Source organism: Athene cunicularia (genome assembly GCF_003259725.1).
Source record: "Athene cunicularia isolate RWA chromosome 4 unlocalized genomic scaffold, athCun1 chr4_part1, whole genome shotgun sequence".
NCBI lineage: Eukaryota > Metazoa > Chordata > Aves > Strigiformes > Strigidae > Athene > Athene cunicularia.
The window spans coordinates 56,304-68,309 of record NW_020799098.1 but is presented as its reverse complement, the minus strand read 5'-3'; the positions used below and the strand labels follow the sequence as shown (position 1 = coordinate 68,309).

At 51.8% G+C, this 12,006-nt stretch overlaps 1 protein-coding gene across 1 annotated transcript in view; it reads right to left on the bottom strand.

Moving 5' to 3' along the window:
• Positions 1 to 12,006, bottom strand: part of DYSF (dysferlin) — an 86,841-nt gene that overhangs the window by 20,201 nt on the left and 54,634 nt on the right. The window contains exons 42-47 of the mRNA XM_026846857.1: positions 11,017 to 11,201; positions 8,585 to 8,755; positions 7,911 to 8,053; positions 5,337 to 5,476; positions 2,672 to 2,760; positions 2,311 to 2,406 (exon numbers count right to left, since the gene is read on the bottom strand). Coding sequence (XP_026702658.1) covers positions 2,311 to 2,406; positions 2,672 to 2,760; positions 5,337 to 5,476; positions 7,911 to 8,053; positions 8,585 to 8,755; positions 11,017 to 11,201 — 824 coding nt within the window. The remainder of the gene's footprint in view (positions 1 to 2,310; positions 2,407 to 2,671; positions 2,761 to 5,336; positions 5,477 to 7,910; positions 8,054 to 8,584; positions 8,756 to 11,016; positions 11,202 to 12,006) is intronic.

The following is a 12,006-nucleotide window of genomic DNA, read 5'->3' as shown; positions in this document are numbered from 1 at the left end:
GGGGGGGGGGGGGGGGGGGGGTGTTTTCTTGCAGGATTTGCTGCACCCTCCCCGCTGCAGGAAAAGAGATGCCAGAAATCAAAAGCATTCGTGTCACGGTGCCTCAGAATTAAAAACGTAACGTAGGAATGGCCGTGGTGACCAACCAAAGGCTCATCCTCCTGCCCCTGAGCAGGGCCACCAGCAGACGTCCATGTGAGAGTACGGAATCTGGGCAAACACATCCTGATACCTTCCCAACACACCTCCCCAGACTCCAGTAATTTTCAGGTGGGGTATTTTCTGAGCTATACGTAAGGGGTTTGCACTTAACAGGACTGAGTGGGTTTTTAGTCCGTTAATACGTTCAGTATTTTTCCGATCCATGCCTCTTAAGGTAAGTGCAGTACCCAAAGGCCAAGCTGGGTTCTTAAATCCAAGAGGCAACTTTGTTCTCAAAACGTGCACGCCTCCCTCTTCGCTCAGCACGAGCAAAGGAGGGGCCAGGCCACCCTTTTATTTAGGAACCCAAAAGGGGTGAAGGTGGGGTATAAAAGATGTGACCTAATAGCACATAAACCTTAGTAGTGGTGGTTGGTTGGATGGGGACTCTGGAAACTTCTAGTCCAATTGGCTCAAAGCACTGGTTTTACCTTGAAATATCTTGAAAAGCTTGCAAGATAACGAATGAAAACCTCCCACCTCCCGTGTGACCTTGGTCGGTGTTGGTCCATCCTCTTGGTGTCGTAACATTTTTTATTGGAAAATTTCGTTATGAAAACAATACAAAAATACCCTTCATCTATGACAGTGATAGAGAGGCCTGTTAGCTCAAAAAAATTAAAAAAAAATCTTCAGTTCCTAAAGAAAATTATTTCCCTACGCTTCACTCTTTTGCCTGCCTACAGCACAAGTCTTCAGGAAGGGGAGGGCTCTCCGCACTCAGCCTTGCACAGCCTCGACTGGGTTGAGACTTCTTCGTGCTGTTGTAAGATGATCAATAATAACTGATTAAATTAAAGAAAATAGATGGCAACTGCCTCAGGCATAACAGAAAAGCTCCTATTTCGTTTACCTGCCTCAACTGACTCAACAATAACTTACATATTATGTAGAAGATAACGTCCAGGAGACTGAGATTCCAGCCCTGGCCTTGGTTAATGGCTAAAATGGAGAATAAACTGGCAACAGCCTCCTCGGAGAAGCGCTGTGAGATCTTCTGAAGGAAAGCCACAGGTAAAAGCTCACCCTAAAGGAGGCTCCCCCCTGCTCGGGAGGTAGCAGTGGAGGGAAGGAGTGGTCCCCACCACAGGCCCTTGGCCCACTGGGGCTCCGGTCTGTAGGGCAGATGCTTCAGCACAAGAAGGACCCCGTGTCTCCTCCCAGTAGGATTAGTCAGGCCTTACCCAGAGATGCTAGTGATGCAGGCATTTCGGAGGGGGGGAGACGAGGAAGTTGAGCAAGATTTTTAACTCATTTACAGCACTGCGAGGTTTGCTTGGTCATTGGGGATGCTGAAAGCCAGGCGAGGGATGTCAGCAAGCACTGGATGCTCTCGCCTTCCCGGTAACACCTTGCAAGCACGATTTCAGAGCCCCAGAGTGCCCAGAGCAGCTTAGCTGGAGCTGATAACAATGCACTTGATGTGAATACCAGGTAAGCAGCACGCATTCTGGATTTACAGGAGGAAAATTGGGATTGTAAAAAAGGGATTTACAGTCTGTTTCAAAATCCTACCTCTTCCTGTCCATAAATCCGAAGAACGCACAAAATAAGTAAGTCCCTTGGCTGGGATTGCACCATTTTACACAAGATAAAACATAAATGGAGTCAGGCAGAGAAGGGAATGTGCCAGAGGAGTTACTGCTGGTTGCCACATTTTTGAGTGCTTCAAGGAAAAAATGGGAATTAAAAAAAAAAAAAAAAAAAAGAAAAAAAAAAAAGCAGCTATTCAAACAAGCCAACCTATGTATTTGGAACAAGCCCACCGTTGTCCTGGGAGAGGCACTGGGAAGGAGCTGGCAGTGGAAATGGAGACTACGTGCCCCTGTCTCCAGTGGCCGGGCTGCTTCCCCACATCTTATCTCTCTAAATGTAAATATTGTCGTGTAAACAGCCAAGAGATGCAAAGAAAAACTTGACATCGCGCAGCAGTGATGAGCCTAGCAGAGACGTGTCTGCCAAGGAGCTGGATCCGTCGCTGGAGAAGCACGAAGGGCCCCTTCACCCCCGTGGGGTTCTACCACAGCAAGGGCCGTGTTAACTCCTTCCCTGCTGCCCTTGCGCCTTTGGCCCACGGTACCCGGGGGACGCAGGAGCGGGGTGGCTTACCCTTTGACGTAGATGTCACTCATCTTCTCCCCAGTGATGCTGAGGTCGTCGAGGATGACGTCCTTGGTGTTCCAGATGATGCAGCGCAAGAAGAACCTGGACAGCCCCAGGAGCACAAGCGACATGAGAGGGTGGAAATCTTGGTCCGGGCCCACCTGGTGGGGCTGATTGTGCTACACAGCTGTTCAGCTGAAGGAGCTAAGATGTGAGTCATCTTTCTCTGAAGACGAGCCCACACAGTTTCTCAGCTGGGCAGGTGAACCCCTCCCCATCTGACATCTCCAAGCCCTCTCCTCTCCCCTCACAGACAGAAGATGCTGGAACCAGCACCGCACCGAGTAGGAAATGAAAAACAAGTCACCTCTTGGCTTTGCGTGGCGTGATGTTGAAAGGGGGGCCAGGCTGGCCCAGAGATTTCGGGAATAGATCCACCCACATCTGTAGCTTTCCCTGAATGGAAAGAAAGACACGTGAGCCTGACTGGGTTACCTTCACCTCCTCAGTAAGACCCAGCGGTGGAGAGAGAAAATATCAAGTGCTCCAGTGTTCCTGAGTTGAAAACTAAGATTTCCTTAATGGAAAAGTGTCATTAAGTAATATACTAAAATTATTTTAGTGATAGCTGGGTATATGTTAATGCCTTGCAGTATTTAAGTGGTTGGTCTGGATAAGCTGAAGGTGCACTCTGGCTTTAACTCTCACGCTATCTTCACATAGGCACAGACTAAAGACTAGGTCCGTGGAGGTGCTGGAGAAGCAGGCAGCTCTCTTGTTTTCCTTGGTGCCACTAGCTGTCACCAGCTGGAGAGCTGGTTTATGGGTTTCAGACCATGGGAGTGGAGGATGGAGTGAGGAGAGAGGAGTCTAATTCCCCTTTCACAAAAACCTTCCAGGAGCAGCAGAAACGCAGCTCAAATCTCAGGGGGGTGTTTTTTAGGTGGTCTCTTTTCCTGTAAAACACCAATGGGTGCCAATAAAATATTTTACTGTGCAGTCTCAAGGGTTGAAGGAAAAAAAAAAAAAAGAAAAAGAAAAAGCCATCCTTTGACAATCAGCCTGTCACAGAGGGGATTGTGGTTTGCTAGCTTTTTGGCAAGCAAAATCTTCCATTTCAGCAGAAAACTTTAAAAGCCCGACCTGGCTTTTAGCTCACTACACACAGCCCGACAGAGCCAGGGTGCGCTGGGGCTCTGGCGCAGGGCAAAGCCGCGCTTTTGGGAACTGCCCCCAGTGCGACACGTGCTGCGTCACACGGGTTAATCCCCCGGCCCCAGCATCACCCCCACGGATACTCTTGGCTAGAAGCACCAGCGCGGGGCAGACCCCAATTCCTCCGCCAAGCCCATGTCACGGAGGAAGCACCTTCCCGAGTCTCCACGGCTGGTCCAAGACCGTGACACTTGTGAGAACAGCACAGACCCACTTGTCAACTGATAGCAGCCACCTCCTGCCTCTAATTGTCCTTTCCATTGGGTGAATTAACACCAAAAAAAAGGTGCTGGAGCAATTGTCAGTGCATTTACTTCTGCCACAACTCTCCTCTCCCATGGCTGGGGAGGTGGTCTGCTTAAAAATGATCCACGGAGGGGAAAGGGCTGAAGTGGTGCCGAGCAGGAGCCGCACACGTTTACACCAGCTGCAGAGCCGGTCTCCTGAAACCGCCTTTGCAATGCAACTGGAACATGTATGACAGACGATAATTAATCATCTTGTTCTTCAGGAAGCGGCGGGTTTTGATCCAAATGCATAAAGCACACATATGTGTTAATCAAAGAGAAGGGGTTAGGCTAAGTACAGATACCTGGATTTTGATTGGTTTTGGGTGGAAGCCCGTTTAGTTTTCATTTGGCTTAAAAACATCCAGTCTGCAGCAGCACTAACACTTTGCACCTCCGAGGGCGGGTTCATGCTGCAGAAATCATCTGCTGCGTTGCCAGAGGAGCCTGCGGTGCCGTTACCGTTACAGAAGAATTCTGCATTAAGACTTTCAGATCAGGAGTGGCTTTCTCACAAAAATAATTTAAATTTTTTTTTAAAATGATGAGCAAATGCTGATGAAAAATGAACACAAGAGGCTGGAATTGATCTCCCCAGGCAAGTCAGCTGCTGAGTCTGACAGTCGGTGCTCTGCTGACTCCCCGCCCTGGGAAAAGCCCCTCTCCCAGGGCAGGTGTCCCCGGTGCAGCTCCACAGCCAGCCAGGGCAGTGCCGGGGCCTGAATAATAGATCCTGAAACAAGGCTGACCTCTAGATGAACCTCACAACTCAACATTATCCATTAGTAGTATCTGTTAATTAGTAAAATCTGTAGTACCGTTAGCGTTAGCTATTGGTATCTGATCGTTAGCCAAATACGCACGCTCACTAGTGGAAGATGCAGCTCAGAGGGAATCTAATCAGCACTAAGGATGGAATGCTGCGAGAATATATCCAACTGCCCTCGCTCAGCCTCGTCCAAGGCCAAGCACCCAAGTGTTCACCTTGTTAGACCCTCCCTTGGGTCTCCCCCCAAGCCCTGGCCAGGCTCTGGGTGGAATCCAACAGGAGGATGAAACCAGACGCGTCCGCTCAAAACAAAGGTGCCAGCTGTTCTGTTTTGCGGATTTGGGGGTATTTAAGTCACTCACAGCGACTCTGGGTGCCTCAGCTATGGATGGACACACCGTGTAGGACTCCCCACTTGCAGGGAAAGGTTCTCCAAATCCCCGCTGCGGCCGGGGCTGGGTGATGGTTACAGATGCAAGTGGTGAGGGATCTTTCTTAATCACTGTAGTAACGATTAGGTGCATTGCCTTGTTTGTGTGTAGGAATAAGTAAGTGTAACAAGTATTTTTCTTACCACTTATTTTCTGTATTAGTTAGTTATATTCTTTCATTATTAACAGTAAAATAAGCCTGCTCTTTTTACTCTGGTGTCTGAGTGTAACTGGCATCCTCGATCAGCAGAAGAGCCAGCCACCCGGGTCAGCATTGCCCCCAAAGGAGATGATGCTCGTGGCCTTGTCCCGGACACGGCACACACCCACCTGCTCGATGTCTGGCTGCAGAGGGCTGTACAGCGGCCTCGTCTCCACGTGCTCCGGCACCAGCCCCTGTCTCCGCAGGGCGTACAAGGCGAGACGCTCCTCCACCGGCCCCAGGTGGGGGTTGAGGGGTTTTCCATCCTCTGCCACAGAGCAGAAAAGTAGAGCAGCGTTACACCGGGCCATGGCTGTGCGGGGCCGGACCCTGACCGCCCGGTGGGAGCAAGCCCCAGCCCACCACTGCAGCCAGGAGCGAGCAGGAGGAGCAACACTTTGCAAATCCATCATGGTCACAAAGCCCCTGGGGCACATGGTGACCCGTTCCCAGTGGGACCTGTGGGCAAACCATCCTGCAATGGGACAGGGACCTGCGGGGAGTCTTGTGTGAGTCCCCCCCTCCCCAAATCACAGCAGGTGAAACACCACAAGGACCGTGTTGAAGCACTGGAAAGGAGAGTCCAGTCTTTAATCCTGCTCAAGGGTTCAGGCCCCCTAAAACCACAGTGGTTGGGGCTGCACGGTCCCCAGCAGCCCTCTAGCCCATGCTGCTGCTCCGCTGCCGTTCCCACCCCAGCAAAGGGTTATCTAATGTGTGATCAAAGCTCTGCAGGGAGAGGAGATTAAAGAGTCTGCTCTGCTGCCATTTTCAAGCCCTCATGTGATGGATATTGTTTAAATCCCATCATTTAAAACCATCCGGGATCTGCAGCTGGGCAGAGGGGAGTGCAGTGGGAATGAGCTTTCTGCAGGGTCCCACTTCTTCTCTGCTGGGGTCGGGGTGAAAGCCAGAAATGAGAGGGAGAGGAGGGACACGCGGACACCACCAGCACAGCTCCGTGGCTGCTCCCAGTCCCTGCTCTGGTCCTCACTGCTCCCACTGGGGGATTTGTGGTCTTTCATCAGAACAGGCCAGCACGCAGCGATCACCGAGCCAGCCGTGAGCAGACATGAGACCACCTCCACCTCCTCACCTGCTCCACACCAGACCCTAATCCCTCCGCAAATAGGTCAAACAAGGCCGATCAGTAACGGACATTTCTGCCTTCTCTGCCCCAGCACCGAGGATCCTCGTTACATCCACCCAGGTGTGGCCTTGGCTGAGCCTGCTCCTGCCGCCCCATCCCTCGTGCCACGCCAGGGCTGGCAGAGGACACCCCCCCCGGGACAGTTGCCTTTCAGCCACAGCGTTTCAAGGCCATGCACCTTCGAGGACCTTTGAAATGAAATGCGCTCCATAAATATTATTACAGCTCTGCAACTTTCAGGTGATATATCCCAGCTCCTTTCTTGGCAATATCTTGAAGTGGTTAACTTCAGACATATGGGCTATTTCCCAAGCAGTGGAAACCTGGCGTGTGTGTGTGTGTGTGTGTGTGTGTGTGTGTATGTACAGGAAAAAGAAAAAGCCCCTCTCAGAAAACAACAAATGTGGGGGTTATGGAATAATGGTCCGGGTGCAGTGCTTGTAAAACCCATGCTCTCGTGTTTAATAGCTTCACTTTATACCGCCAGGTTCAGATCTGACATTGCTCTGCGAACACAGCTGGTTTCCAGATCTCCTCGAGGTCAAGCATCAGACTTTGTTCTGTTTTTTGAACTGATTGCCATTAAAGCAGAGGAAGGTGAAAGGCAGGGGCTGGGAGAGGGGGGAAGACCCCGCTCAGTTTAACACCTTTCCAGCCCTTGCTGAAAACCTTTCATATAACAAGAGGCTGCAAAGGAGCCATTGCTTCCCCACTCCTCCTCCTAAGGGGAAAACCATGAATTTGTGCCTTGATTCCCAAGAGCAGGGAGAAGGATCAGCCCTGGGTTGTGCCTTGACTCGGGCCCCTGCAGGCCAAGTCCTCCTTGGTGACTCTGCAATGCTCTAGTGGCCTTAATAAAGTCACACTGCAGCTCCTGGGCCATGAACAGTGGGGTTTCAGCTCCTCCCTGGGCCAAAACGCCTTTTCCATGCTTTAAGGCAGAGTTTTCTCTAACAGGCACACTTCTGCCCCAAGGATGCCAGTTAGACAGGCGCAAGTTGATGCCCAGGCTATTGCAGGTGTCAGCGCTGGGATCTTTTTGCGCAAACAAGAAAATGCCTCCTCCAGCATTCAGTGACATTTTCTCTTTGCTGGCAGAGGCTGATTTTGCACTTCCAGCTGGAGCACCCTGAGGCGGGAGCTGCGGTGCGAGATGCTGGGCTCTGTGTGCATGATATTGTCTCCCTCTAGTGACTCCAGCCCCGAAACGCAGCGATGTAACCGGCACAACTCCCTCCTCCAGCCCAAGGAGCAGCTGGCAGGTCAGGCTGGAGCCTCTCTGGCTGCGATGGACTGTGCTGCGCCCAGCCTGCAAGCAGCAAAGGGCGCTCGCTCAAGGCCGAGGTTAACCTGCAGCCTTTGGGGCAGAGCCAGGCTTAGGAGAGGTGCAGAGCCAATGTGGGCAGCAAGGTGAGGAGGTTGGGGACGTGCCCATCACCCAGTCTTGGCCCCGTGATAACCCCCACTGGGATATGTCCATGACCTCCAGCTCCATCTCGTGCTCCGGGAGAAGGAAAGCCGCTTGGAACCCCGGAGCAGCCTGTCACCTTACCCAGTTCAGAGAGGACGTACTCTTGCTCCCTGAAGATGACCCGGTCAGACTTGTAGGTGGGAGCCTTGTAGTTGTGCTGCAGGGAGAAGAGGTGAAGCAGCTGGGAAGGACGGAGCTGGTCTCGCCATTGGTTGGGTCCAGAGCTGAAACCAAACGAGCGGAAAACCAGACACATGAGAAAACAACTTCCAGCCTCAGCACGGGGCAGCAGCAGCGTTGCACAGAAGCCGGCTGGTCTGAGGAAGGTCCTGCACGTCCCACAGCCCACTCAGCCCCCACCTGCAGGGCTGGGGTGCCCTCATAGCGCCCCCCCCAGACCCACCACGTCACCTTCCAGCTGGCCCTGGGCATGGGGGATGTCTTCACCACGGTGAGCCCAAGAGGCATCAGGGATGTAACAGGATGTCCCCAAGGACATTTCTGTTATCTGAATCATTTCATGGGGCAGCACCAGGGCTCAGGGAAGTTCCTCAAACGAGGGGCTCCCCTGGTGCGAATCTGTCTGAAGACATATCCCTGGGGTGAAGTACAGCACCGCTCAGGTCCCCCCGGGACAGCCCTGGGACAGCAGGCCCCTGGGCTGAGACATCACAGCCCTGGTGCCCATGGCCAGCTGTGCACCTCACAGCCCTGGCAGCTGGAGACCCACTGCCCGAGCCCGCAGAGGTACGCACACGCAGTAGGTTTGGGGGAGGCCGCAGCGCGCCCCGTATTTTGACAGGAACCGGTTCTCCAGGTCTATGACGGTCTCCCCAATCTTCTCATCCTTCGACAGGAGGTCGTAGTCGTAGAGCGTGACCTTCAAGTCCTTCTCCAGGGGCAGAGTGCAGCTCAGCTCGAACATCCTGCGCAAGGGAAGCCGAGAAACACCCATGAGATGGAGGTTCACGCCGCTGAGAGCCCCACGGGGAACAGACCCACACACCCTCTCAACCCCCCAGTGCTGGGAAGGGCCGTACACCCACTGCACATCTCTGTCATGCTGGTCCAGCGCTACCTGTGCTGTGTTGTCCTGGCTTAGCTTGTGGATATGCAGCTAAGCCAGCCTGCCTTGGGTTTACTTTTGCCTGGTTGAATTATTCACAAACAAACTTTTCCCCTGCTTAGTTTCTCCATCTGCTGACTGGACATGATGGTGGTCACTGCAATATCCAGGGAAAAAAAGCAGCAGGTGAGAGTCAGGAATCATCACTGCCATGGAATTTGGAAGGGGGAGAAATGACAGCTTTGGAAAACCATCTGGTCTTTGAGCCCAAAGAGCAAATGTCTAAAACAGGAATCAAGCCTGCTTGAGCCAAGCCTGTGGTCGGAGACTGACCCTCAAAGCCTCCTTGTCCACTCCTCCCAATCCTAAGCACCTTTCTTCTGTGCCATCTGCTCTGCCGTCGTTACACCACAATCCACATACTGGCATAAAATAGAGCAAGAGAAAACCTTCCTCTCCCTCCTCAAATCAAGGGCAGCAAGAGACAAAGCACCAAGACCCTACCAAAACACAACACCCCGGTCCAGACCGAGCTGGTGCTCGTGGATGCCAGCACGTGGAGGTGGTACGGGTGGGTGAGCCGGACAGTACGGGTCTGGCCCAGCCCTACCAGGAGCCCCTCCACCTGCTGCTGAACAGCAGGCAGCACTGGGGAGAAACACGATGCCCATTCCCACCGCCAGCACCCACCCCGCTGCAGCCTTTAAGGAGGGGAAGTGAGTGATTATGCCACCAATTAAGAGTGCAGGAGGAACTGGGGTCAGCAGAAAGTAATTAGCTAAAGCTGGAGGGCAGCCAGCCGCCCAGGGAACAGCTCGTGAAACGGGAGGTTTAACAGCCGCCAGCAGCCAGGACCTCGGTTTTACATCTTGCTTTAAAGACCGGGTGGGAGGTGCAGCAGGCTGTCTAGACGGGCTCTGGCTGGGAGCCAGGCTTGGCAAAGGAGGACTTGCTCAGCCTAGCAGAGCTCACCCCGGTCTGGCTGTGGGCTCTGCAACAGGGCAGTAGGTCCTGGCCCACCGGGGACCAGGGCTCCCTCGTGCTCGATGGGGGGCTACCGCGTAGGACAGGCAGAGCTGGCCTCTCCCTCCGGCAGAGGAGGAGGGAAGGGCTCCTCTGATGCACACCCTCCTCCGAGGCCTCACCAGTGTCACCCTCGCGACCCCTCTCCTTCCTCCATCCTTGCAGAGGGTGTATCTTCCTCTCCATCTTGCTTTGTTGGGAAGGTACCATGGCACTGACAGCCTGAGCTGGTGAGAGCCTAAGAAAACCTTCTGGACATCACGTGAGCAGAGCTTGCCCATTTGGGCTGAAGCATAACCCCCTACATCTGATGGGAGACCAAAGCCCTATTGACACGTGGAGCCTCAGCACCAGGTTTTCCTCCGTCTCCCTCCCTTTGCCCGGTCCCTGTGGTGCTTTCCAGCTTTGACGAAAACACTTTTCTGAAAACAACATTTTCTTTTGCCTTTTATCACAAGTTTGTGGCCCTACTGCGAGGCAAACCACACAACCAGTCCGTATCACGTTTATATAGATAATTCTTTTGCGGAGCATCTGATTTTGAGGCATCCCATGCCACAGCTTAATCAAACAGTTCTCCATTCATCATGTCTTCTCTTCATACATTTAACCAAAGTGCCTAAATGAGGAGCAGAGTTTCCCCAGACTCTCTCTACCATCAGCGGGATGAGGCAGATGCCTCCACAGGAGAATCTCTGATCTAAACAACCCTCCCGATGTCCCCATCGATGATGGAGCAGGCCCAGTCCATGCTCCACAGCTCACAAGTCCCAGAGAGAAGATGAGCATGAGCCATGGTGGGCAGTGGTGGTCCAGGTGGTCCAGGCAAGGCCAGACTCACTTCAGCAAGGTCGGACATGAGCTGAGAGCACACCAAGGGAATCATAGCACGGTTTGGGCTGGCAGGGACCTTTGCAGGTCATCTAGTCCAACCCCACTGCCATGAGCAGGGACATCTTCAACTAGATCAGGTTGCTCTGAGCCCCGTCCAACCTGGCCTTGAATGTAGGGTGGCATGGGAATGTAGGGTGGCCCAGCCCTATTCCCTCAATATGACATTAAAACCTCCCATGGAATCCAGATAGAACCAAAACTTACTTTCCAAAGACGGGCTCCAGCGTACAAGGGATGTAATTTTCTTGGTCATTAATGGATTTCTTTCCCACTGAAATCTTCACATAGGGATCGCACTGAAGGTGGGCATGAAAGTAAACGCAAGAAAGAGTCACGGCACAGTAATATTGATGGCGAAGGAAGAACTCTGCCTCTCCCTGTCCCACTACCTACAGATCTGTGACCGTCAGCAACCAGGATCTTCCCCCACCCTTGACTAATGCCTGTTTTCAAGGATAGGACAGTCTGACCTCTACCTACAAACCTGTGACCATCAGCAAGAGCTACCTGCGCTGTGATTCCTCTCTGCGGGTGACCAAGGGACCGGTTAGCAGTGCAGGACAAGAGTCTGAGCCCTTCTGAGGCCAAGGGGATGGAAAAGCAATAAAAGAGCATGAAAAAAAAAAAAAAAACAAACCCCAAAACCCTACTTATGGCTTTTTGAATGGACTGGGCTTGCTCTGAAGTCCTCAGGATGTTCCCGTTCTCAGCTGAGTCACCTATTTTGGGCTTCCATCAAGGACATCATTTTTTTAAGCTTGAGGTCTACTCAAAAATAGATTTACAAATGCAGGGGACTGAAATGTCAAAGGAAAAACATTTTGTTTCGAAAAAAAAAAAAAACGTGGCTCAAAAGCATTCGTTTCCAAGATGTTGCAACAAATTTAAAAAAATAAAAAATAAAATAAAATGGAAGCATACTTTAACATAAAGCCTCATTGTGCGTCTAAAACTTGTATCAGATATTTTTACATTTTTAGCGAGTTTTTAAGCTTCTCTCTCACAACTGAAACTATTCAGGGAAACCAGCATTAATTTGAAAAGTGGTTAAATTAACTCGTCAGCATTTTTGCTAGGGGGAAAAGGAAAAAAAAAAAAAAGAAAAAAACAGCTTCACCTAAAAGATGTCACCCAGACCCACCATCCTGGCTCACATTAAAAAAAAAAAAAAAAAAAAAAAAAAAAAAAAAAAAA